Source organism: Tinamus guttatus, unplaced genomic scaffold (assembly GCF_059628265.1).
Source record: "Tinamus guttatus ecotype Peru unplaced genomic scaffold, ASM5962826v1 Tinamus_guttatus_pri_ptg000323l, whole genome shotgun sequence".
Classification (NCBI taxonomy): domain Eukaryota; kingdom Metazoa; phylum Chordata; class Aves; order Tinamiformes; family Tinamidae; genus Tinamus; species Tinamus guttatus.
The window spans coordinates 293,154-319,497 of record NW_028288857.1 but is presented as its reverse complement, the minus strand read 5'-3'; the positions used below and the strand labels follow the sequence as shown (position 1 = coordinate 319,497).

General features: G+C 57.7%; 1 protein-coding gene across 1 annotated transcript; it reads right to left on the bottom strand.

Annotated features, from left to right (window-relative positions):
• Nucleotides 1-1,733: 1,733 nt before the first annotated feature.
• Nucleotides 1,734-24,054, bottom strand: FHOD1 (formin homology 2 domain containing 1). The gene is given in 24 exon segments (XM_088529044.1): nucleotides 1,734-2,310; nucleotides 2,560-2,736; nucleotides 2,868-3,036; nucleotides 3,130-3,322; nucleotides 3,546-3,736; nucleotides 3,890-4,051; nucleotides 4,286-4,405; nucleotides 4,638-4,820; nucleotides 5,017-5,169; nucleotides 5,437-5,935; nucleotides 5,937-6,330; nucleotides 6,600-6,766; nucleotides 9,047-9,154; nucleotides 9,480-9,730; nucleotides 10,002-10,145; nucleotides 10,262-10,356; nucleotides 10,771-10,882; nucleotides 11,375-11,469; nucleotides 11,632-11,737; nucleotides 12,092-12,159; nucleotides 15,125-15,189; nucleotides 15,378-15,484; nucleotides 23,873-23,973; nucleotides 23,976-24,054. Coding segments are annotated over 24 exon segments (3,810 nt in total). The 5' UTR covers nucleotides 24,043-24,054; the 3' UTR covers nucleotides 1,734-2,227.
• Between the last annotated feature and the right edge of the window lie 2,290 nt (nucleotides 24,055-26,344).

Here is a 26,344-nt window from a genome sequence, read left to right as displayed (position 1 = left end):
GCACCCTGGGCCATGCTTTCTGCCCTGGGCAGAAAGGTTTCCAGACTCTTGCTACTGTTGGAAGCAGCGGCAGCTCCCACCAGAGCAGAAGGGCTTGTCTTCTAGGTAGCTCAGAAATGGTACCAAATTGGGCTTGCAGAATCCACGGGAAGCACTGCCACATGCTGAGCACCAATTCCTGACATCCAGTGTGGCTTCCAGTCCATGCTATGGATGATGTGAACTGTGTTGGGTCAAGAAATGTCCTGCCTGGACATCTCACAGGCCACAAAAAGACTGCGTTCCTGGAAAAGTCACCTTGTGAACTAGCCACTATCTGCTAAGCACACATAAATGGAGACTTTTTTTGTGGAGGCTTACTGCTTACCCACCTATTTGCAAGGGGCTTGTGTCTGCCAGGCTCTGCATTACCTGCTCTAGGAGGGGGAAAGTCCAGCCTCAACCTGTGCCATGTAATGTCAGCTCTGCTTGGCTCCTTCTTTGGCTAAAAAAGGAAAAAAGGGAAAAAAAAAAAAAAAAAGAGAGAGAGAGAGGGTTTTGCAAAGGAGTTGCTGGATTTGGGGAAGTGAGCTTGCTGAGATGGGGGGGATGTTGCCACTGCTGTCCTTGGGTTTATCACAGTGCAGCCTTGCTCCCGATCCGACTAGCCTGCTCCTGCCCTTGGGACTGCAGCCTTGAGACGGCCCCGGTGCCGGCGCTCGCGGCAGCCTTCAGTCTCGCCCGGCAGGGTAGCCCCCGCCTAAGGACCGGGGCATGTGCTGTCCCTGCGTGGCAGCGGGCAGCTTGGGCCCAGCCCCCTGACCACGGCAGGACAGAGGGGCTGTGCAGTGGCAGCCGGGAGGATGCTGCTTTAGTACATGGAAAAGTACTGGTGTGGGGGGGCCCAGCGCCGGGCTCTCCGAGGAACAGGGAGCTGCAGGACACAGAGAAGCTTGGAGAGAAGAGCAAGGCAGTCTTCAACCCAGACCCCTGCTGTCCCTTCACACTTGAAGAGCACCGGGGACCTTCTGCAGGGTGGCCAGGGTTCTGGGCAGCACTGAGTGCCCCTGGCAGCCACAGAGCCATGTGGGCAGCTTGGCTGATATGTGGCCACACGGTCGTAGGAGAGAAGGGCCCACTTCCCTGCGCCTTCCTCATCCTTATGGTTTATAACCCAGGATGTAGCCCCTGAAAGCACTGAACGGAAGCTGCTCTTTCCAGGCTGGCGTGGGCAGTGGGACCTGGCACAGCAGTTGCTGCCCGCCCGCCACCTCTGCCTCGAGGTGCTGGAAGCAGATGTGGTGTTGGCTGCACTCCCACCACAACTGCAGCCTCTCCAGTTTTCCAAGGCAGCGTGCTCTCCAGGCGGGAGGCAGATCAACAAGGGGTTCCTGCCAGGCCAGCTCCAGCAGACACCCGTGCGGACACCATTTCCAGGCCTGGACACAAAGAGGAGAAGCAGGCGCTGCCAGTCTGTCTCGGTGGAGGCTGTCATGCCTTCCCCATGGCTCCTGCAGTGCACTACAGCTTAGGACCAGCCCCTTGTCCACGGACACGTGGCCAGCACCATATACATCCACGGGCAACGCATATCCCCTGCCACCCTTGGGGGATGCTGGAGGGAGCACTGACCCTTCTCCCCTGCTTCTGTCCTTGTCCCTGGCTGCATCTGCAGCCTCCAGAGTCCCCTGGTCTCCAGGTTCACACGGGGCCCAGCCCACGTGCCAGGGCAAAAACCCACACGAGACAGCAGTAGTGTCAGATCACTTTATTGCCACAGCGGCCTTGGGCCAGACCCATCTCCTCCAGAGGGTCTGGGTCCAGCCCCTTGCCCCCTCTAATACTGTTCAGAAAGCAAATCCTGAGCCTCAACACGAACACACCCGGTCTCTGAGCTCGTGGCCGCAGTCACGTCATGAAGCACACGTCATCCTCCATCGTCTACACTGGATGCGGGCTCTAGATGCTCTGGGGCAGCTCCTGGGACATTACTCCCACTCTGCCCTCCAATATTCCTGGAGCTCAGGGCCACAGAGGAAGAGCAAGGTCGAGCCAAGGGTGTAGAATGTGTTGGCCCCAGGAAGCACATCGGTGGTGGCATCAGGTGCAGCAGTGCTAGCCCAGCACTCTGTGGGGCTTGGCAAACAGCCGTGCCCTGCCCCTTGGGATGCCAAAGCAGCCCTGGCAGCTGAGAAGGGGAGCAGTGGGAGCCCCAGCGCTGGTGGCAGGCTCTGCTCCCCTGGCTGCCTCAAACGTCCATGCCAGGTGCCTGCCCCAGACCCAGGGCCTGCATCAAATCGTCACTGAGCCCGCTCTTCAGGGTCCTCCTCACTGTGGGAAAAGAAGAACTTTAGACCACGCCAGCAGACCCAGTTCACACCTCCCACAGCAGGAAAAGACCACAGGAACATGGGATAGAGTATGGGGGCAGGGAAAAGGACACAGAGGCAGGACAGAGTTTGGGGACATGGAAATGAAGACAGGACAGAATGCAAGGATTGGGACATTGAGATGGGACAGAGCATGGAGAGAGGGAGAAAGATGGGCTAGGGTATGGCATCTGCCACCATGTTGACTTACAGGACTTCCTATTGCCGCGGGACCTCTTGCGCTCCCTGTTGGCACAGGGACGAGGGTTGGGGTTGTGCGTGACTGACTTTACCAAGCGGTCCATAATTTCATCCGAGGCATCATCTGGGGAGCTGGGAACATCCTCCTGGGCTGGGGAGCCCTGGGTTGGGGTGGTTTGCCCTGTCCCTAGGTGAAGGGCATGGGGACACCAACATCAGCCATGTCCAGACAGCTGGACACCCCTTGAGCCTCGTTCTCTGAGCAGCTCCCACTTCATTACTCTGTCGCCCTCGTTCCCAACCCCAGCTTGCTCCTACCCCGGCTGGCTCGACTGCGGCGTGCAGGTGCATCCGTAGGAGAGATCAGCATGCTCTTCATGCTCTCATGGCCTGCTTCAGCCTGCTCCCGCTGCTCAGGGCTGGTGGACACCACTGCAGGTGGTGAGGCGGTCTCTGTGTTGTTGGCAACACCGGAGAATTTCTCCATCTGCAGCAGGATGAGAGACCGGTATGAGGGACGTAGATGGCCGATACCTGCCTCCTTCCAGGGCAACATGGTGAACACCAAGTGGCCTCATACCTCAGTGATAAGTCGGCCCCGTGTCTTGTTGCGCTCACGGTGTGCAGCTCGTTTCTTCTGCTGCTGCAGGACGCGCTCCCGGCAGGTGCGGTACTCCAGGGCAAACTCCCTCAGGAGCTTGCAGATGAGAGTCACCTTCACGTCGCGTGCAGCACTCACCGGGTATCCCAGGTACAGCAGGAAAGAGTGAAACCTGCCGTGATGTGGGGCTGCTGGTCACAACAGGGACATCACCATCCCTGGCACTGACAGACCCATGGGTCCACCAGAATTGTCCCTCACCTAGAGGGACCCCTGGACTGCACAAGGTATTCACTGGGGGAGAGCAGGGCAAGGCACCTACTGCTCCCTCCTGCATCCCCAGGACCTAGGTCTCCCTCTTCCATCCCCAGGACACTGCTGAGTGACTGACTGACCTGTTGAGGACGCGCCTGTGCACGACTTTCAGGACAACAATGCGCTGGGTGCTGTCCTTGAGGAAGTCAGTCAGCTTGCTCTTCAGCACTGTCTTGGTCTCATGCTTGGCGATCACCTTGAGGTTGTCCCAGGATGCCCGGCACCTTCGTTCCAGCTGCACCAGGCTGTTCGCCAGCTCATCAAAGTCGATCTGGGAGATCAGCACACCAGCTGTCAGCCACCCTGTGCTGACGCAGGAAGCCCAGCCAGCTGCGCAGCGCAGGATCCACATCCTCACCCTGCCAAGTCATAGTAACGACAGAGCAGGGAGAAGGTGGCACCGGGGTGAGGGCTGTAGACTCACCTTGGCTGAGCGTGTGATTGAGGCAATCTCCGAGTAGAGGTCCGTGGTTTCTGGGAACTTCTCTACCACCATTTGGCAGAGATGGTAGAGCAGGGACTGCCGGTGCACCGTGTCCTTCACCTCTGAGACCTTCTCCAGATAGCCCAGCTCAAAGCCTCTGCTCTGAAACCCCAATGGACTCAGCAGGGCCCTTGAGTGTTCCTCCCACAGATGGCATGGAACAACTGGGCTCCTGCCAGCACCCGTGCCACCCCTGTGTGAGATGCCCTCCCAGACATATCTTGGTCCCTCTTGAGCACTATGATCAGTCCTCATCCTACAGTACTCAGACAGGACAGACCTTGCATCTCCTTATGAGCTGCGGTTGCTCAAGCAGGCCCATACCCAGCTCCTCACCTGGGAGCCATTTAGGAAATTGCCTGTGGCCAGCAGTGTGGCCAGGATGCATTTGAAGGTGTGATTTTTGGCCAGCTGCTCCATGCCCATTTTCAGGTCAAACAAGGGTTCTGCAATCTCCTGGAGGAGAAAAGAGTGTGAAGTGAGACCTGTCTCCCATTCCTTCAGCATTTGCCCCTGCCCATGAGAACAGCCACCTCCCACAGGGAAACCACCCAGACCCACCTTCTCTTGGGGATCTGCAGCCTGTCCTCGGTCAGGACATTGCCACCCATGCACAGATGTGATGCCCTCAGCTTATCCCAAGAACCCTCCCAGGAGGGCAGAGAGGAGATGAGGCCCTGCTCCATACCTGCTCCAGACTCTCATAGTCCAACTTGAAAGCCCAGAGCTGGAGTCTTGCTGTGAGATCACTGATGGAAGAGAGGGCAAGTAGGAACTGCTCTGCGGACCCCAGGGGCGCATCAGGGTTAGCCAGCTGGGCCTCCTGGATCTTCTGCTTCTCCTCCTCAGTTGGGACCATGGTCAGGATTTTCTAGGGCAGGCAAAGAAAGATGTGTCAGACTCCTAAGATATCACATGTCACCAAAGAGAATGGCAAACCATTCATCTGCACGGTACCACATTGGCAGCACAGGCATCATAGCATGCACCCCTCCTTGTCAGTGGGGGCAACTCACACGACAACCCATGTGATGACGCTGGAAGGGGAGAAATCCTGCCACGCTCACCTCAATCCCTTCCTTATTGACTGCAAACTCATCAAAATTAAGCACAGCTGTTTTTATGATATGCACAGGTGGCAGCACCGTGAGGCCAATGTTGATGGCGTTGCTCCTCTTGGGATCCAACACCACCACCACCTTCTTCCCATCAACTGCTTTCTGCAAAGAGAAGAGGATATAGGCTGAGAGCCAGGTGAAGGGTTCACCCTCATGAAAATGTCATGGGCAAGTGAGACAGGTTAGGGACCTGGTGGCAAGCCAAGATCTGCCCACCACCTGCCTCTGGACTGAGGGCAGCATCTCTGGGATTGACTAGTAGTGACAGTGCACACATAGAAGCCAGGTCCCCAGGCCTCACAGGACCTAACACCACCTTCCCCCAATGTCCATAAATCCATCCACGTCTGCCTGTAAAGTTGCTGGTACCTTGGAAGCTGGCACTTCCTTTGCCCGGGACTCAAAAAGATGCTCCAGTCTGTCAGCATTGACCTCAACTCTCTGCAGAGATGACCACAGTGTCCCCTGGCCAAACCTGCCTGGCCCCACAGTGCCATCCAGCTGCTTTAGCTCCTTCCAGAAGAGCTTCACTGTCCTCTTCTTTTTGGCCTGGGAAGGGCCATCCGTCACCAAGGATCCCAGAGGCCCCAGTGGCGGTGGAGGGCAGTTGGTGATTGTGGGAGGTGGAGGTGGAGGTGGTGGGTAGCCAGGGCCTGCAGGAGGTGGAGGTGGAGGTGGAGGTGGTGGGCAGCCAGGGATCATAGGAGGTGGAGGTGGGGGTGGAGGGCAGCCAGGGTTGGTGGGAGGTGGAGGGGGAGCCATGAGGGCTCCAGCACTCGCTGCCTCAATGCCATGAGGGAGGAAGGAGCCATTAGTCATGGACCCTGTGTCCAGGACATCAAAGTCTTCCTCATCCCCCAGGTCAGTGCACAGGGCAGGCCTCCAGGCGCTCCCAAGTGGGCTCCGAGTCCTTTTTAATGGGTGTCATCAGGGTGTTCTCCATTTCTTTTGTGTGCGTCTCCACATCAATGTTTGACATGGAACGTGCCAACTGGGCATGGGCATTGGCAACTGGCCCATCTGGAGCCCTGTTGTGAAGCCGTGTGCTCTCCTGTTCCTGGTGGCCATATCCCTCGACACAGCCTCCTTCAGCCTCCGTCTCTGTCTCGTCCTGGTGTTGGGGGGACACTGGCCCTGCAGGGAAGACCTGCTCCCGTCCTGGCTCTGAGGAGCTTTTAGCGTATAGCATATCCAGCATAAACTTGGTGTCGGAGGAGATGGCACTGCAGGAGTCAGTGGTATCCTTCTGGCCCACCCAGGACCCTGCAGAAAGATGGGAAAAGGGGTGAGACAAATGGTCTGGAGAAGGAAGGTGCTGCTGGGCAAAACATAGAGTTGGGGTTGGTTCCCTGGTGGGACTGGGCTCAGACCCTGGTACATAGAGTGGCACAGGTGAGAGATGTCCTCCCAGCACAACAGCTCACTCACCATGAGTGAGTTGGGGCCAAGAGGGGACTTTAAGACCGGCCCCAGTGATGCTGATGGGCCAGAGAGAACTAGTACATTCACATCAACCCCAGACCTACACATACTTTTGCCATGTGGTTCCGTGCTACGCTCAGCAGCGCTCCTGTTCCCATCCCAAGCAAGAGCAACAGGATGCTCCTGCGTAGCATCACTGAGGATATCGAGTCTTCCTTTGGCCATGGAAGAGATCTTCTCCTTCTGGGCTGCAGCCAAGTTCTCCAGAAAGCGAGCTCTAAAAAAAAAAGCCCAACAGAGGCAGATGTTGGCCAAGACCAAACCAGGGACAGGATGGGGAACACGGGACAAGCCACACCATTCCGCATTGCAAGAAACCCTCACACTTCCACAGCAAGGCCCAGCCTGGAACACACGGTTGGGCCAAACTATGGGATGACACAGAAACTCCTTGCACACACACACGCACAAACCCAGCTGCAGAGCGGTGGCACAGCACCGCACCCTCGGTGGTAGGACACACTGCAGAGGCACAGCTCTCCCTATCTACATCTGTACGGCACCAACATACTGGATGTCCTGCAGTCCCAAGCCAATGTTTCCCCCTTGGGCAGCTGGGCATGATGCACATTTTATGCACACAGCACTGCTGAAGGTCTGGGTGCCAGCAGGGCTGGACTGACACCGTGGCACAGAGCCCAGCAAAACCCAGGGTCCTCTTCTCACTCATGCAGCACCCAGCTTTCTGCTTGAATGGCCCGCACATGGTTGGTTCTCTGTGGGCCATTGCACCATGCACAAACTAGCTGGACTCTTATCATGGGGACAAAAAATCCTGCATGGTTCATCTGCATGACGCCTCTGCATCTCCTCCTATCTTCTCCAAGCCCTTCGGATAGCAAGGCACCACAGTGGCAAGGATGCAGCATCCTGCTCAGCATCCCTGCAGCTCACACTGGCATCCCCGGTGCTGCCACCAACCAGGGCTCAGGGCCTGGGGGAAGCTGCAGCAGGCGGCAGGTAGCACGGCCCCCAGTTTGCACAAACCGAGTGCTGCAGATACCCCTTGGCCCCAAGAACCTTGAGGAGCTGGACTTCACTGCAGCCCTCATTCAAAATCAGGTCCAAAAAGGAGGATCCTGGGGATGCATCCATGGCCCAGCAGGGCTCAAACTTGTTGGGCGACCCTCCTGCATCTCATTCTTTGCCCACCCAGCACCTGAACAGCTGCAGGGTCTGGTCAGGCTCCAGCTTGAGGAAGCACATGCCTAGAGACACACGCATGCCTCTACTTACTCAAACTTCCTCAGAATGGGCTTGTCCCCATGCAAGGATGGGGCATCCTCCCGCCTGAGGGAAAACAGGGGTTAGGCCCCCCTGTCAGCAGCCCCACCGCGGCTCGTGCCTTCTGCACACCCCTACCCGGCAGTGCCACAGGGCTGAGCCAGCGCTGAGCAGCGGAGCATCTCCCAGGAGCAGCATCCTCACGCCTGCCAACCCCACAGCCCAAACCTGCCCTCACCCCACACCACGCCAGCACACATCAAGTTTCACTGTCCCCGCTGTCCCCACTACCTGTGGACACCTGCCAGGTCTTGTGGACAGTACCACAAGGCAGGGGAGCCCCAGGAGAACAACCTCCTGTCTGGACATCAAGTGGCATTCCATGATGGCGCGGTGGGGACCCGTCCCCCTGTGCTAGGGCAGCTCAGCCTGCTGCCAGGGGCCTCCTGTAGATGATGGTAACCATCTGCCAGGGACAGAGTGGGGTCTGCCTGCCCTGCCAAGGGCAGCAGCCCTGCCAAGGAGAGGGGGCTGCAGATGGGAGCCCTCCATGCAAACTTCTCATGGGGCAAAGGAGGGTGGCGGGTGTAGGAAGCAGCATGGGGCAGGTCCCAGCTCGCACTGGCCCAGGAGCAGCATGCCAGGAGGGATCACCCACGCACACAGAGCCCAGGCACTTACCACACAGGGGCTGTTTGGTGCAGCCTGCAAAAGGAAAGACAAGAAAGAGTGGGCAGAGGAGAGGATCAGCACGACCAGAGAGGAGGAATAAGAGGGAAAGAGCTAGAGCAGGAGCAAGAGCTGAAGAAGAGCCATGACCTACCTCCCCAACCCCAACCTCCCAAGTTGTAGCATATTTTGGCCATACAGAGTGAGAAACAGAGCCAGTGCTGCAAAGCAGAGGGCCTTGCAGAGGAGGGCAGGCAGCAATGGTCCCAGCAGGCTCTACCACCAGCTTCTCCCCTTAGACCGCTGTTCTTGGGCAACCTGCTGAGCCAAACTGGTGGCAGGGGCTGAAGGATGTTGTGTTGGGGGAAGCAGGACCCTCTCGGCTCTCTTGAAGAGCAGACGGCCCCTTATGTCACACCTCTTTCCAGCCATGGAGCCTACTCAGACCCCACTGCCTCCCCATCCCTTGGCACTGGCCCTGCCCAACCCTCTTAGGAGCCCCACGCACAACCCAGCAGGGACAACATCGGGTGGACTCCTCCTCCCTCCGCATGCCCTGGGATCAAGGCTCCGCTGTGGGCTACATCCTCTCCCGGCTGCTTACTTGTAAATACTTCTCTCGCCCAGGCCCAGGGGCTGCTCCTTCTCGGCTGGGGGCGAGGACAGTGCCAGGCACATGCTGGCCGTGCTGTTGTAGACGCTCTTGGAGGGCCTAGAAGATGAGGTGATACTGAAAGACAGCCAGTCCTTGTGGCAAGGGATTCCCCACCACCATCAGGGATGGTGGACATTGAGACAGCTCCTCATGTCTCATCTGAGCACCCTTGGGTCACCAGGAAACAAGGAGAAGCCAAGAGCCCAAAGAAGAGCAGGCCTGCAGGCAGCCAGTGGCCAACGGTGTCCAAACTAGTGGCACTCCTTAGCTTTCCTGCACTCCTGCACCCCATCATGTCCCAATGCACCCCGTTCATTGGCCAGCAGCCCTAGGACTAGCTTGTTGCCTGCTCCCACACATGCGTTCCCAAAGCCACACTCACCCTGATGGGCTTTTCGGCACATCTGTCCCCAGAGGAGCCTGGCTGTCCTCAGCAGGGGGCTTTTTCACATCACTGGGGGACTCCAGCAGCTGCTGGGTCTCATGGTTGGCGCTCGGGGAGCTGGTGCCAGAGCCGGGGTCTGCTCCACTGCCCTGGGAACGCCACCCGCGCCGCCCTTCGTCTGTCTTCCTCCGCTCCTTGCGTCCACCTGGCTGCGGCTCCTCGATGCCGTCTTCCAGCTTGAGGGCACTCTGTGAGGTGGACACAGGGCTGAGGCAGGAGCCACACACCCCACACGTAGCCCTCCTGGGCATCTCCCACCCAACACCCACCCATGATCTCTGTGTCCTAAAGAAGAGTTGGGTAGAGCTGGCAGCACAGAGCGAGCTGGGCAGAGCCTCAGCTTGCGCCAGGCTGCTGCCAAGCCCTGGGCACTGATGGTAAATAAGATGCCTAAGGGACACCCAACACCTTGGGCACCCAGGTACCGTGGAAGATGTCACAGGAGGAAGTGCCGCTCACTTCGTAGAGCAGAAACTGCTGCTTCAAATCGAGGTCGGTGCCCTTGCTGCTCAGGTACTGCTGCACCATGCTCTCCATGCCTTGCTGCTCGAGGCAGTCCGTCACGTCGTAGAAGGAGTCCTGATCTGGGAGGGCAGCCAGCGTCTGAGCAGGATCAGAGGGAACCAGCTGGGACTGCGCTCACGGTACTGAGCCCCACAGAGGGCCTGGGGATGACACGGGGGGAAGCGGGTCTTTTGGGAAGAGGGTGAAGTCCTGACCTTGTTGATGAGCGTCATGGCGAACACCAGCAGCTCTGTGTCGGCCCCATTGCGTTGCTGTAGGATTGCCATCAGGTTTGACCACGGACATGTGCCTGTGAGGGAGAGCGGCATGCACGTCCCAGATGTGGTGGCACCAACCCCCTTGCACCACCAGGAACCCAGCTGGGATGCAGCAGGCTGCATCCTCCCCCAAGTGCCTGCACCCATGACCACAGGTCTCTGCTCCCACCCTGGCCCAGCCACTGGACTCCTGGCAGACTGGACCACATGCCACATGTAGGTTGGCCGATGCACCATGGCATGACCCATGCTTGTCCACGGAGGCTCTGTGCCTTTGCACGAGCCAGCTGTGCTCTTGCACGAGCTACTGGGTCACATCCATCACAGCTGGCACATACTGGCATAGAGGCACCCTTGCCATCACCACCCCCAGCTTGGCATGGCTCTCTGCAGGGTGAGCAGCCCTGAGCAGGGACTTTGTTGGCAATTTGGGCTCTTGCACCCACCTCTTGCCTGATCCACAGCGTTCACAGCATGGATAAGGAGCTGGGCGTTGGGCTCCGTGTACTCCACGAACACCAGTAGCAGCTTCAGTGCCATCTTCACCACCAGGCGATACTGGGAGGAGGAAAGACAGCTGGAGGAACTGCCAGAGCCCCCTTGCCCAACCGTGAGCCCAACCGTGAGCCCAGCAACATGTGTGCATGGCTGGCACAGTTGATGCATGATGCTGTGCCCAGGATCTGCTGTTGATGGCTCTGCAGGCAAGTCACAGCCTTGGAGGGCTCCAGCCCTGCAGTCACTCTCCTGAGAGCAAACGGGCACCAAGAAGGCACTTGGAGATGGAGGTTGTCTTATAGGGCAGGAGCACAGTGCTATGGGGAAGAGGCACTTCAGAGATTTCAGGTGATGCCCTCGGGGCAGGTGAGAGCAGGGCCCAGCAAGGACATGAAGGTGATGAGCTGCTAAACCCCATGTGAAGGCAGAGGTGGGTAAATCCCACAAAGGCTGGTGTGATGGGGCAGCCAGAGGCAGGGAGGCTGGGAAGGGATGGCAAAAAGCGGGTAGAGCAGCAAGCAAAGCGAGTCCTCCTGGGGAGCAGGCACTTACTGGGCTTCCAGACAGAGTGTAGAGCCACTGGATGGTCTCAATGTGGTTGATGACGCCCTGCATCCCATCCACAAAGAGCATGATCTGGCTCAGTGCTGCAAGGTGAAGAACAGGTAGGGCCAAGCCATACACAGGGTAGCCCAAACAGACTCACTTACTACCTTAAGTGCCAGTCTGCCTGCCTTGGCATTTGAGATGCTAGGGCAAGATGTCCGGCCCACCACCAGCCCCGGGGCACTGCTGGGCCAAATACTCACCCCGGAGGATGTAGTTCTGGTAGTTCTGGTCAGCCTCCGCTCCCACTTTGATCAGGCACGTCAGCCCATCCATGTTGACAAACTCTGGCACAAGGTCCTTGTCCTCCTGAGGAATAAAGCACACACATCCTCATGGGGCTCCCATCCCACTCCCCTGAAATGCATGGAGGTTACAGGGTCCCCCAGGTCCAGCTGGAGCTTACTAGGCACGTGTGCATCCCAGCTGAGCATCCTGCTCCAGAAAACAAAAGTTGAACTTCGGAAAAGAGGACAGTGAAAGAGAGGAGTCCCTATTCACAACTCCAAGGGCCCAGTTTGGCCTCAATCCTGGGAGACAGGACATGCCACCAGCCCCAGGGCAGCGCCCCCATGGAGGAGCTGGTTAAGCCACCCCTGGCTGCACAGCTTGGTCCTGCCCAGGATAATTGTCCAGATCCTGTCATCCTTGGGAAGACCGTACCTGAAAGAGCTGCTTGAGGGAGAAGAGGGATCGCCGCAGCTCCGGCCCCTGGGAGTTGTACAGCTTCTCTGGAGGGGAACGAGAGAGATGGTGTCACCTGATGGGTCCTGGGGACCTGTAGGAGCTCATCATGGGGCTGGTCACCACAGCAGGGCTCTGAAAGCTTCCTGAAACTGGAGGTGGCTCCTTGAAGAAGGTGCTTTTGGAGCACCAGCTATTCCATGGCTGGACACGCAGACCCCCACCATGCTTCCCACCTCCCTGCAGCCTCTGGAGGGCCTCCAAAACGCAGGCACCAGCTCCTCCAGCATCCTTGGATTCCATGGCCCTGCTAGGTCCTCATGCATTTAGCTATACCCAGCACTGCAAGGGGATTGTCCCATTGCCCCACTGCTCCTCCACAGCCACCAGGCCCGGAGGTGGGAGATACGGTAAACTGGCAGACAGGAAGCAGCTGCAGTTCCACAATGACCTTATCCCAGCCCTCACAGCCCTCCTATTTTCTTCTTTTTTTCTGCCAGCAATGACACAAATATCCCCTCTAGTTTCCTGTGCGGAACCGAAACAGGAACAAGATGCAGAACTGTTTTTAACTGCCCCTCACCGCCCAGGCAGCCCTGATCTGTTCTAGACAGCGCCGCGGCCCAGCCCCAAAGCAGGGATGCCTCGGGAGGTGCCCTGGGGATGGCATGAGCTGTTGAGAATTACAGTGCCAGACACCCAGGCTCTGCTGCTCAGAGCCAAGCAGCAAGGCAGCAGGGGGCACCCACGGGTGCACACTATGAGGAGCAGCACCGGGAGGGCTGAGCTTCATCCTCTGGGTGATGACGTCCTCACTCCTCCCCATCTCAATGTTTCTTGAGTCTGCGGAGCCCCATTTGACGTTTGGAAAGAGCAAGAACTTCAGGAGATGCCCTACTAGGGCAATGGGCAACTCTGCAGCATCATCTTTGGCTTTGTTCCATGGCCAGAAGGTTCCTGGGCTCTGATGGCTGCCCCAGCCATAGAAACACATCCAGAGAAAGCAGATGAACACATTGAACACATAGTGTTGGCAAAAAATAAACAAATAAAAGCTGTGTGGACAGCAGGAGGGATAACTGGACTAAGTCAACTGGATCAAAGAAGAGCGGGCAGAACCCCTGATTTGTTGACTAACTAGTGAAAGCCCATGGCACAGAGCTGTCAGCACAGTCACGCTTCACTGGCGATCCTGGGTCACCAAAACTAGTATCATGGAAAAGCAGAGGGAGTTCAGGAACCATAAAAAAAGACGCTATATGCACCAGAGCAGCTGCAGGCTGCAAAACGGGGTAGCATCAGGTGGAAACAGCAACACAAGTTATGCCCTGGGAAAGGGGAGAGCAGAGGATGGACGCAGAGAGCCCCTGCAATTGGGAAGAGAACCCCCAAATGTGGATGGAGCTCCCAAACCACATGCAGGGATCCCCAAGGAGCTCTGCATCATCCCTGTAGTGCTCAGCTGCGCCCGCTCCCCACAGGCATGCAGATGCCTAGGGCTGGGAGTAGAGCCAAGGCAGGTTGCCACTCTTATTGGGAGCATTTACCAGCCCTCTCCTCCACCCCAGGGCTGAGTAACTGTCTTGGAGACACCTGCAAAGACGTGGCAGGTGACTCAGCACACGATGATAGTAAAGGTGCCACTCTGCCCATGGAAGCTCAGGTGATGGGACAGCTCCTGAAAGGTCCTGCCTGCTGCCTGGTCTGCAGTGGCTCTCACACATGTTAGCCCCAAGGCAGCGAGGAGTCTCGGACATCAGCTGCTTGGGGACAGCAGGAGAGCCACCAACCTCCAGGCAGTGGAGGCCAGACCAAGAGGGCAGCGTGCACACAGCAGGCGTCCAGCGTTGCCTCTCGCTGCCCGTGGCCAGAGAGGGCCGGGGCTGAGGTCCCACGCACTCGCCCCGTGGTCTGGTGCAGCTCAGTGTTTTCTTTGGCCAGACTGGAAACCTCTGCCCAGTGCTGGGTGCTGAATCAGCCCGATGAGCCTCATCAGCGCTGCTGGCTCGGTGCGCGCAGGCCACGGCCTCTGCCTCTCCCAGCACTCAGCAGCAGCCAGAGCACAGATCTGTTTTTCTTTCATAGCTGCGGTGCTGGTTTCCTCCTGATTTCCTGCTCTGAAGGCCGAATCTGGCTCATCTCCTCGGCAGCATCCTGAGTTATTTGGGTCAGGATAGGAGCTTTAACAAGCCAAAAAATAAGCTGTTCAGGGAGGTTTCAAGACATGCTGGCGAGGGCTCTGTAAAACATGTGGTCCCGGCACCCACCGCCTCCACTGCATTGGAGGAGATGGAAAGCAGAGCAGCCTAGAGCTCATCCGGAGCCTGGGAACCACTTGCAAGGAGCAACCACCGTGACCTCGGCCTTCCTGCAAGGGTAGGAAAGGGGAGCACGCACTGGGGACAGCGGGGCAAAGCCCAGCAAGGAATCCCAGCTCTCAGGCATGCAAGATGTTGCAAAGCTGAGACGGAAAGAGGACCCAGCAGGCACAAACCCACATGCCTGCCCCACAGAGCTTGTCCGCTGCCCTGGCCCCACTTGGCATCACCAACGGTGAGGAGCAAAGGGTGGATTGGCAGCTCATGGGCAAGGGAGGGATCTTCTCCTTGACCGTGTCCATGGTCACTGGTCAGACAGGCTGCAGACTGCTGTGACCAGATGAGGCTTGTTCGGCGACACTCCAATCAAAGGCTCTTTTCTTTCTTTCCCATGCTACAGCCAGAAAGACTCGAGACTTCCAAGTATTTTGCTGGTTTTCCAAACAGGATGCCTGAAGCAGCAGCAAGGCTTTTTGCTGCACACCAGCTACTTGTTTGTGTTCTCTAAAGCTAAATTTAGAGCTTGCCTGAATGACCCAGAAGACTTGTAGTGTGGGAGCCTTTGGCTCCCAGCCTAAGAAATGCAAGTTCTGATCTCCGGGGGTGGAGGAGATTAACCCATGGGTTTCCCATCAAGGTGGGGGGCAATTTGGGTGGTCGTGCAGCAGGGCTCATGGCGCACCCCTGGACTCACCAATGATGACATGGACTCGGACAGAGAGCTGCGTGCGCAGGATCAGAGTCGGTCGTCTTCCCTTTCTGGGATGAGAGAACATGCGGTGTGAAGGTCCAGAGCCCCCATCTCCCCACCACGGCCTTGCTGAGCTCCTCTCCCCAGCACCAAGGGTCAGAGGCTCGCATGCTGTGGCAGGAACCCACAGGACCTCCATGCCCACCCTCAGCCATCACCAGAGGGTCCACCGGCCCTGCAGCCCCACATCACTCACTTGACCTCCTCGTAGAAACCCTCCAGGTCATCCTTCTGCTCCAGCAAGGACAGGTCAAGGTCCAGGTAGTGTCCGGATGGTGAAACCTGCAGGGTGCAGTCTTCCAGCTGGAGAAACAGACAGCTCATGTGAGGAGAAAGCATCCCCATGTGCTGCTGGTGAGGACAGCGGTGTACACATCCTTCCCCACAGCCCATCTCTGACTCCTGAAGGAAGCGAGTTACCCCATCAAGCCTCCTGCCTGCACTTCTGCTGCCCCAGCACTTCCAAGAGCCCTTGGGTGCAGGGCTGGGCCTGCTTGAGACTCTCTCCCCACCCTGCTCTGCACTGCCCTGAGTGTCAGGTTCAAGTGTCCCAAGGTCACAAGCCCCATCCTGCTTGGACAGGATACAGCTGATCCAGCCCAGGAACTGATGCTGGAGGCTGACACATCTGATCCATCGAGCTCCAGTTTACCTCCTCGCAAGGGTGGTTACTTTATGGGGCAGATGAATCACCTCTGACCGTACAGACAGTCTCTGGTGACCATCTAGGTGTCCAGGCCACCATGCACAGTACCCACAAAGTGACCAAGCCACCAGATAGTCAAGTTCATCACATCCCAAGACCCTCAGAGACCCCACAGCAGAGTATCTCCCACGTGGGTGTCCCAGCACGCAGAGCTCTGCAGGCCCTGGGCAGGCCCGTGCCAGGCAGGCGGCTGCGGGACAGCGCGTGCGGGGCCTGGCGCAGGAACGGGTGACTCACCAGGCCTGACTCAGCCTCCAGCTCATCAGGCTGCTATGCGGCACCGGCACAGTCCCGCAAGAGAGGGAGAAGCACAGGCTGAGGCCAGGCTAGCGTAAGGCGAGGGTACCCTCCCAGAGAGCCCGCGCACAGCACCCACTAGGACCCTAGCCCAGGCACAGCATTCCCAGCTGCCCTGGACAGTGGGCACAGCGCCTGCAAAGTGCCCCCAACACTTAAACCATCACAACACAAGACCCACAGCGCCTGCTTGGATGAGACCTGTTGCCCTTGACATTGACTCTCCCTCCAGTCTTCTCCATGGACCCTCATGGACCCTCCTATAACATGGACCCATCACCTCTCTAGGTTCAAGGGAGCTGGCAGGGCTCCTGAGCAAGCTCTGGTTAACAACAACCCTGCAGAAGAGATCTGGCCTCACGATGCTCACGAGCTTGCATTGCCCACGACCTCCTGGCATGCTAGGAAGGAGGACAGAGAAGCTTGCCCTATGGGCCTGAAGGAAACCAGAGGGACAGCAACCTCTGCCTGACTTTGCCAGCAGCCCTGCTGCTGCAGTGCACATTGTCCTGTTCCTAAGACACATGCAGGACTCTCTTGAGCAAACAGCACTTGCTGCACACAGGGAGGAGAAGGAGGCCTGCTCAGTCCTCCAATAATACATCCCTTTTCAGGCCCTAATTACAGAAACCTCCATGACTGAGGTGCTCAGATGCAGATGACCACAGCTCCTCCATCATCAACAGCTGCCCTGCCACTCCTTGGGGTTAGGGAAAGCCAAGGATCCCCTCAGCAAAGGCCAGCGCCGACCGACTCCGAATACACCTCCCGCACCTTGCTCTGTTTGTTTGCCATTAAAACCCTGGTTTCTTGGGTTACGAGATTGCACAAGACTCTCACTGCAGGAGGAGCATAACTTCAGCTGGCACTTCAGTCTTCAGAGCCCACAGAACCACCGCTGCCCTGCAGCCCGTTGTGGGAGACCAAAGAAGGGCACCCCGCACCAGCCCTGATGCAAGAGGCTTTGGATGTGAGCAGGGGCTGGGTTATCTAGTGTTCGCTGGCTTGAAGACCTGCACAAGGGTTGTGCTCCCCTGGGGTACCTTTCTGCACCTCTCCAAGGTCAGGGAGCATGTGAGGGCTGCAGCTTGCGCCAGCTACAGTCAAACACAGCAAGTAGCAGCCCCCACACAGCTCTGATAGAGAAATATCAGCTCTGTGGGGCTGCCAAATCCCAGGCAAGGGAGAGTTAATGTTTACCACTCCTCCAGGGACCCAGTTACATGTCCCAGCTGGCTGGGGAGGCCAAGCCCCTGGAATGCAGCTGTGAGTTTCCCATGTGAGCTTGGCAGCAGTGGAGCTTCCCGCAAGGAATGATCCAAAAGTGGAGCCCTGGGTTCGGATGCACCCCCAGACTGAGAGCATCTGCTGGCACCGGCCCCGATGGGGATGGACATGAGCTGTTCCAGGCTTTGGCTGCCTGAGGAGCCCTCCTGGGGCAGCGCTTCCTACTTTGGAGAGCACTGACCACCCTAAGAGCCTGCAAGGGGGTTACTCCCGGGCCCTTGGACAAGGTTTTAAGATGCACCAAAGGGTCTGCAACACAGCCATGCAAGACCTGGGCCTCAGCCTGTGGTCACACCGCTGCGGACAGCGTGTTCGGGCCATAGGAACTGATAGCACCTCTCCAACCTGAAGTATGAGGAAGGTGGAAACGCTCAGGTCTCCCTGATCGGGCCAGCACGTGCAAAGCCAAGCAGCTGAAGTCACTCTGAAGAAGACACACAAAGAAGACACATGCAACCAGCAAGTGATTTCTCAGGGAACACCTGCTTCCTCCAGTGCACTACTGACCCCCGCAAACTGTGGGCACACAAAATGGAGATGTCTCCACCAAAGCCTGTCTAGAGGCCTCTGCAGCCAAGGCAGACCAACAGACACATCTAAAACAAGTTGAACTTTCCCCTGCTGACTGGCACCTCAACAGCTTGCTCAAACAAGGCCCTCTGCAGAATGAGGAGAGCCACATGCTCCCCCAGGTGCTTCTTTCCCCATCTTCCCAGGAAGTGCTGCCCAGCATCAAGGGTTGCTGTGCTCAGAAAGCAGAATCACCACCACTTCCTGGAGAGTTGAGCGCCTCAGCCACAGGCTGGAGAAGCATCAGAGGTCCCAGGCGAGAGCCCACAAGGGTTTCTTGGCTTCTCTTGGCTCTTTTGGAACGCCAAACCAAGTTGTTCCACTAGAAAATGCTTCCTGTGTCATGCTGGTTTCTATATGCATCAGCCATATATCACAGGGGTTCATTTCAAAACCAGCTTGGAGCAGCTCATAAGCTGACCATAAGCTTGAGACAACTGATGAGGAAGAACCAGACCTTTTGGTTTGGGAACAAGAGAAAACCCTCCGGATGTAGGAGCCTTGTGCTGCTTGGAGATATCATCTGTGCTGGTTTCTTACCCACTGTGAGCAGGGACTCTCCAAACTTCAGTCCTTTCCAACACCCTTGTGGTTCTATGAGTCAAGTTGTACCTCATCACATGTCCCAGATTGCCTATGGCTACAAAGCATTTTGATCACTTTTTTTCTTTTTTCTTTCATCTCACCAGAAACAGTGATGCATTTCCTTGCAAAAGTCATGGTTTAGAATAAGCGACTGTCACTGCCCGGGTAAGTCAGACTCATTCATATTTTCCCCGGTTAATTTAAGGGCCCTGGGGCTCAGCTAAATGATTGCAGCTCTCTGGACTGGAGAAGGCCCCGAGCGGCAGAAGACACCGTGCCAGTCGTCCTGTGCCCTGGGGAGAAGACAGGGCAGTGATGCGAAATGCCAGGCGCAGAGGACTCGTCAGGACTTGTTTCCCCTGTGCCTCCAGGGCAACGAATTTGTGTTTGGCTCCTTGCCCTCTTTCAGCAGGCTACGCAGTTTAGAGCTCTAAATGCCGCCAGTCACCACTGCCCCTGCTGCTTCTTCCACTCTCGCTTCCAACAGCCTGTCCCCACATCTCACAACGCTCCACACTTCCGGGGAGCCCCGGCTGGCCCCAGCACTGTCCCGATAGCAGAGAAGGCTCCTAGGCAAGGCAGGAAAGCGACTGGCCACATCTAGGGACACCATGGCCACATCTCCATCGTCTTCCTGCTGAGGCTCTATCGCAGCAAGGCATGAGGTACACCAGGGTGAGAAGACGCTCCGAGGACATACAGTAAACGTCCTTTTTTTATATCTGATGGGAAAGGAAGCACTTCTGCCCCTTTATAATACTTTCTCTTCCTTTGGCAACAACAATTTCCCAACATCGTGGAGCCCTGTAACGCTCTGGACAGCTCTCTGGCTCCCTCAACCCTTGGAGCACAGTCCGAGGCCAACACTTGATGTGGAGATGCCTCCTCAGCCAGGCCCAATGCACATGGAAATCCCCCACACTGCTATTCTAGGAAGAATCTGTGGTGAGCCCAATGGCTCCGAGCCCTCCGTGCCTTGCTTTCCTTGAGGGGAAGCGCGACTTCTTGCACTGAAGAACTCAAGGCAGCGACTCTAGGCACCAGACCTCAGACCACAAGGCACCAGAGACTCAAAAACACCCGAGCATTCCAAGCATCTTCCTGTCCTTCCAAAACACACCTGGATTCACAATTTATGTGACCATGAAGCCTGTTCATGATGAATTTTATATGGTCTAAAATATGATCAGATGCCAGAGCCCTATGGAGATACTTGTAGCCTCCATCTCTCCTATAGCATCAGACATACACCTTTAGGACACTCACTTCTTATATTCAATATACTGCTTTATATACAAGTAAAAATCACCCCGATAAAGCACTGTTTGGTCTCGGCTACGTGTCCTGAGGCAGAAGGACTGAAAGGCTCCAAAACCAAGACAGCAGCACCTGGCCTCTGCAGTTACAGGATGGCATGGGAGGGTCGTGGGGTTTCCAGCTGAGCCGCAGGAGTGGCATGTATTTTTTCAATGAAGAATGGGCAGGATGATGCCTCCTGTGAGGATGTTTATTGCTGGGCCACTCAGTTATGGCCTCCTGCCCTTTCCTGCCTGACAGATGGGAGCAAGTGCTGCTGTGATGGGTGGCATGAGCCTCTGGGCAGAGATCTTGCAATGCACCTCACGACGGCAACGAGCTTCGTGACAGTGGACCAGGGAGAAGAAAAAACTGCTGTGCTGCAAGAGTCATCTCTAAATATTTAACAAGACACAGCAGGAATCATTTAAAAGTAGTTAAATGAGGAGGGACACAGCTAATTCCCTGGCTCTGCTGCTTGCAAGACATAGAAAAGCTACCGGGAATGCCGTGCTGACTCAATGACTCCCCAGCCATCTGACAGGACGTACATCATCTATCCGACAGGACGTACATCATCCTGCCGGCCGCTCTGAAAGCGGATTCTCCAGGAGGGCTGCAAGCAGCCACTTCTCCACTGTTATTTTTGCACAGGGACATTGCTGTTTCCGAGCCCTCCTGCTCATCGTTGCTCTCCACCACTGTGCGCAGGAGATGCTGCCTCCTCCTCCTCCTCCGGCCGCTCACGTCCAACCTGGACCCCTCGGGAAGCTCTGAGCCTTCCGTGTCTTGCTTTCCTCGAGGGGAAGCGCGACCTCTCGCACCAAAGCGGCCGAGCCGTCTGCTCTTCCCCGGGTTTCCGGGGGGGAAGGAAGGCTCCGGCCAGCTCCGGGTTGCAATTGTTTGGAAAAATCCCTAGATGCAGAGCTCAGATAGCAGGGCCAGCACAGAGTGCAGCAGCCTTTGCAGAGCAAGGCAAAACTGGGTGGCCTAACTGGGGTTAGAGAGCACTTGAAGCAAATCGAGGATATGCCACCCAAATGCACTACAGAAATGCAAGAAACCTCGAAAATAAATAAACGAGTGATTATTGGCCCGAACTAGAACAATATGGCTGGCCGCTATAGAAAATAAAATGGGAAGATATTTCAGGCACGAACACACTTTCCAGAAGGCATGAAAAAGCCATCAGCTGCTGGTCCCGGTCAGGAAGACAAAGTCCTTAGGGTGTCGCTAAAGGGAATGGGAGGTGTTGGCCAGAAGGATGCACTGCGATGACCTTGTGAGTAGCTCCTTGCAATGATGCATCTCTGTTCCAGAGCACGTGCCAGCTTGTGGCCTCACTCCTTTGGGGAACAACTGGTCTGAAGGTAAGGAATGTTGCTGCAGGACCTCAGTCATGACCAGATGGTTGGTTATCCTGACCTTTTCCTGCCTGTCATCAACACTCCCCCTGGAAGCCACCAGGCAGTGGGGCAGTGGCTCTCCAGAGTCAGTGTGCCCGGCTCGGAACAGGTCTAGCCTTGGCTGGGGCCACCTGCATTTTCAAAACAAGTGCTAAAAAGGAAAGGAAAATCGGTCTGTTGGTTTGCTAATTTTAGCACCTCGAGTCACGGCGCTCCAAATATTACCTGGCACAACGGGCACATCCAGAGGGATAAATCCTTTGGGAGTCTGCGCCAGGGCAAGGATGCCTGCGCAGTCTCCAGAGTGACGGCTCCTAATTTGGACCAAAGGCACAGCTCAGGCAACCTTGCTCCATGGGACACAGATCCTAATGCCCATGGTGAGAGGCTTGTCAGAGGGACATCAGCTCCTGCAAGCCCTAGTCCTGGTTCCCTTGGTCTCACATCAGGATATGTCACAGCTGTCCCACTGCACAGTCCTCCTTGGATCCATGGGATAAGAACTCTGTTTATAAGCCCAGAGCAGGGTCCCAGCAACCTTTCCATGACTTTGCTAAGGAAAACTCTGTGCTCTGTGGAAAACTTGGGTAGAAGCACCTGGCATTGGCCGTATGCAGGGAGCAGAGCCTCAGTCCTAAGGGAGCCCTTTAGCCTCGCATCCAACACATCTCTGCCAGACACAACAGCTCTCATGCCTTGGGGGACCTCTCCGATTCAGCTTCTGATGTCACCCACGGTGGCTCTGGCCTTTGAGAACAGCGATCCCGTTACAGATGGCTCCTGCCCAGGGTGGAGGACGCACGCTTGAAATTCGAGTTGGCTCCGTCCATCGTGTCTCAGGCTTTTTGTGCCCAAACAACCTCCATGGAGTCACTGGCTAAAAATCTCATGACTGCGACAACACGAGACGCTGCTGCTTTGCTCCAAGAAAAACGAAGGGCCGGATTCAAGGGAGTACATTTGGGGCCGTCAAAGGTCTCTCGCAGCAAGTCCCTTCTCTCCTGGCAAAGAGAGCTGGTGTACAGAGCCCATTTCCCCCTTCTGCTATCCCACTTCCCAGCCACGGCTCCAAGAAAGGAATCTTTCTCCTCCTCCTCTGCCTGGCTGGGCATTTGCTCTTCCCCTCCCTTTGCCTTCACTCCTACAGCCCGACGAGCTGCAAAACAGAAATGTTTGGCTGTCACCAGAGCAGGGGCCAGCACAGGGATGGCAGCCACATCCCCAGCAGGGCACCAGCGCCGCTCCGCTTCAGCCTCCACCCTTCCTGCTGGCTGCTCTTTCCTGCAGCAGAGATGCAGCTGCACGTGGGGGACGCTCGGAGACACCATCTCCTTGTCCCTCCGCAGCAGGTCCCTGCTGACCCAGTGGCCACACAGCACTGAGACGGGTCCCCAAGGCCACTGCTGTCCCCACGACAGGCAGGCCAAGCAGATGAGCCTCAGCGATGGTCACATTCTCCCAGAAGCCGGTGTGGAAAGGGTGGCTGTGGCAACACAGAGCCTCCTGGTTCAGCCGCAGGGACAAAGCTATTGCCTCCGCTTCCCCAGGCACGCGGACGCTGCCGATGGACCTCCCATGGAAGAGCAACTGGTCTAACCAAGGTCATCCACTTTGCTGCGGGGACTCACGCATCCCTGCGGCTCTGTCCGCGTTTGTGGGCATCTCCCCGGACAGCGGCCACGTCCCCATCCTCAGGGTCCTGCCACAGTGTGAGCGTGGGCAAGTCCTGTCCCAATGCACTCTCCAAACTCTCCTTCCTTGTGGGCAGTGGGTCTGAGACATCCCCTGCTCGTTGGCAGCTGAAAACCCACAGGTCACAACTGTCCACTCAAGTCGTTGCTCCCTTCGTGTCACAGCGCCTGCAGAGCAGCCCTCAAGCAGAGCCAGTTCCTCATGGGGAAAGCAGGAGTTCCCTGACGTGACTTGACACCCAGGACGGACCCGGGCCAGAGCCTGGCCGCAGCACTGCAGATGTAACCCACTGTGTGAAGCACCTGTTTTCCTGGCAGCACAGGGGCACAAGGGATGTTTTGGGGATGGCTCAGCTCCGGGGGCAGCTCCTCTCAGTTCCTTGCAGTCCCTCCACCAAACCAGCAGAACGTGCCACTGCCTTGGGGACAGACTGAACCTGCTTCACTCGGCTACCACCAGGTTATATTTTAGGGTGGTGACGAAGCTGAAGTCCCCACCGGATGGGGCACCCGCGCGGTTGCATTGCCTGCTCCCAGCTCCGGGCCATGGTGTCACGGCTAAGCCCCGGGGCAGGGGCACCCGACCACACAGGGGACCTCAGGCCCCCAGTCCCTGCCATCGCAGGCCACCCGAGCCACCTCCGTCCGACGGCGCCATTCTGCTGGGTCCCCCGCTGCACCCCGGTACCGCAGACCCTCACGGGGAGCCGCCGCGCCCGGCCCGCCACCCCCCCTGCCTGTCGCAGCGGTGCCACCCTCACCTCCTCCCCGTCTCCCCCCGGACAGGCCCGAGGCCGCGGTGACGGTGCCCGCGCCCCGTCCCCCCTGGGCCCCGCGGCGCGGGCGCTCTCACCGGCAGCGGCGCGGCGAGCAGGCGGTGCAGCGCGGGCAGCTGCGCGCCCAGCGCCTCCGCCTCCGCCACGGCGAACACGGGCGCCCGCCGCGGCTCCGGAAGCTGCTGCAGCCGAAGGGATCCGCATCCTCCAGGTACTGCACCCGGCAGGGCACGGCCGCCTCGCCCATGGCGCCGCCGCCACTGCCAGGCCCGGCCGCGCGGCGCCTCCAGCGCCGGGGCGGCCCCGACGGGGCGGGCGGAGCGGCCGCGGCGGGGCGGGCGGGGCGGCCCCGGGGCGGAGCGGCCGCACCGGGCCGCGGGCGCCCCCCGCGGGCCCCGCCGCCGGGTCCCCGCCGCCGGGTCCGCTCCGCTCCGCACGCGGGTTCCGCGCTGCCCGGGAGGAGGCGCAGGCTGCGCCGGGGAGGCGCCGGGCTGCCCCCCGCTTTGTCCGGAGGCTCCCGAGACTTGGCGGGGTGCTCTGGGTCCTGCTGGGATGCTCTGGGCCTGCCCGGGGGCTCCAGGTCTGTCAGAATGCTCCAAGTCTCCTGCTGGATGCTCTGGGCTCGCTGGGTGTTCTAGGAGATATTCCAGCTCTGCCAGGAGGCTCCAGGGTTATCATCACAGTTCTGAGCATGACAGGAGGCTCTGGGTCCTGCTGGGATGCTCCAGATCTGCCAGGAGACTCTCAAGACTGGGCAGGGTGCCCTGGGTCCTGCTGGCATGCTGTGGTTCTGCCAAGAGGCTTCAGGTCTGCCAGGGTGCTAGAGGTCTGGGATGCTCTGGGCCTGTCGGGATGCTCTACAGCCTGTGAGCATACTCCAGGTCTGCCAGGAAGCTCTGTGGTTATCATCATAGTCCTGAGTGTGCCAAGAGGCTTCCAAGACTTGGCAGGGTGCTCTGGGTCCTGCTGGGATGTTGTTGGTCTGCCAGAAGGCTCCCAAGACTTGGCAGGGTGCTTTGAGTCCTGCTGCGATGCTGCTGGGTCTGCCAAGATACTACAGATCTCCTGGGATGCTCTGGGCTTGCAGGGATACTCTAGAGCCTGTGGGAGATATTCCAGGTCTGTCGGAGCGGCTCCAGGGTTATCATCATAGTGGTAAGCATGTCAGGAGGCTCTGGGTCCTGCTGGGATGCTACAGGTCTGCCAAGATGCTTCAAGTTTCCTGGGATGCTCTGGGCTTGCCAGGATGTTCTAGGGCCCGTGGAGATACTCCAGGAGGTTTCAGGCTTGCCATCATAGTCCTGTGTTTGACAGGAAGCTCTGGGACCTGGTAGAGTGCTATAAAAATGATAGGTGCTTTTAAGGCAGTTGTTCTTGAGCCCTGACTGATCCATATTGAGCAATTGCACAAAAGGGCTCGGTGACGGGAGGAACCTGACAGCATTGCCACTCCATGAGCTGAGGACCCTGTCCCCCTCTTCAGAGCAGGTCAAGGACACATCTGAGAAAGGTGGATGCTGCTTGGAGAAGCTTGGATGGCCAAGCAGGTTAAGCAGATGCATGGATCTGTGACCTCCAGCAGCAGAAGCAGCAGCACCTGAAGGAGCACGGATGCACCAGGCCGTGGTCCTAGAAGTGTGTTCACACCAAGAAAGGGACAAGAGCCATAAAGGAAGGTCTGATTCCTCTTATCCTAGGTGCAAAGACTCTCTGGGTGCAAGCATGTGGGAAAATGCAGGTGGTCGATGTGATACTTCCTTCTCCAGCCTTGCCTTGGCCCTGGGTGACACCTCGGCTCTGCCCATGCCCTGCAGTGCCTTTGCCCTGGGCTGGTGCAGCGGTTTCCAGCACGTTTGTGCCTCCCACCTACAGAGCTCTGCAGCAAGCATCTATTTCTAAGCTCTCTTTCAGTTTTCCTGGAAAGAGAAGTGCTGGCAGGAGGGGGGCAGCAGCAGACTGCTCTCTGCAGCACATTCCTTCAGCTGGAGATATGGTTTGCTGCACATTGGTGCTGGGTCAGAGAGAAGGAACAGGCAACACAGCGAAGGTGCCCAAGGAGGAGTCCTGGAGCTGCTTCCTTCCCAGTCTGGGAGGATTCCTTCCCATATCTCCAGGGCTTCACATCCAAAAGGAGCCCATAGCAGAGAAAGCAGCAGCCTTGTGGCTTGGTCCAGCAGAGGGGCTGGCTGGCTGGGGAGATCTGGGCAGATGCAAAGAGGGGAGATAGGGAAGATGCAGGAGGGATGTCGGTGGGTGCAGGAGGACAGGGACAGTGTACAGGGACCAGGGCAAAGCTGGGCCAACTGGGGCTGTGGCCCCAGGGTGATGTAGGGAGACCAGGGTGAAATAAGAGCCCTATGGGCACAAGGCCCGGGGCAATACAGGAGCCCAGGGGAATGTGGGGCTGGGACACAGACCAGGGCAATACAGGAGCCCGGGGGTTGCAGAGGCTGGGCCCGGGGCAATACAGGGGCCCAGGGGACTGCAGGGGCAGGGACTGGGGCAGTACAGGAGCCTGGGGGATGCAGAGCAGGGCCCAAGGCAATACA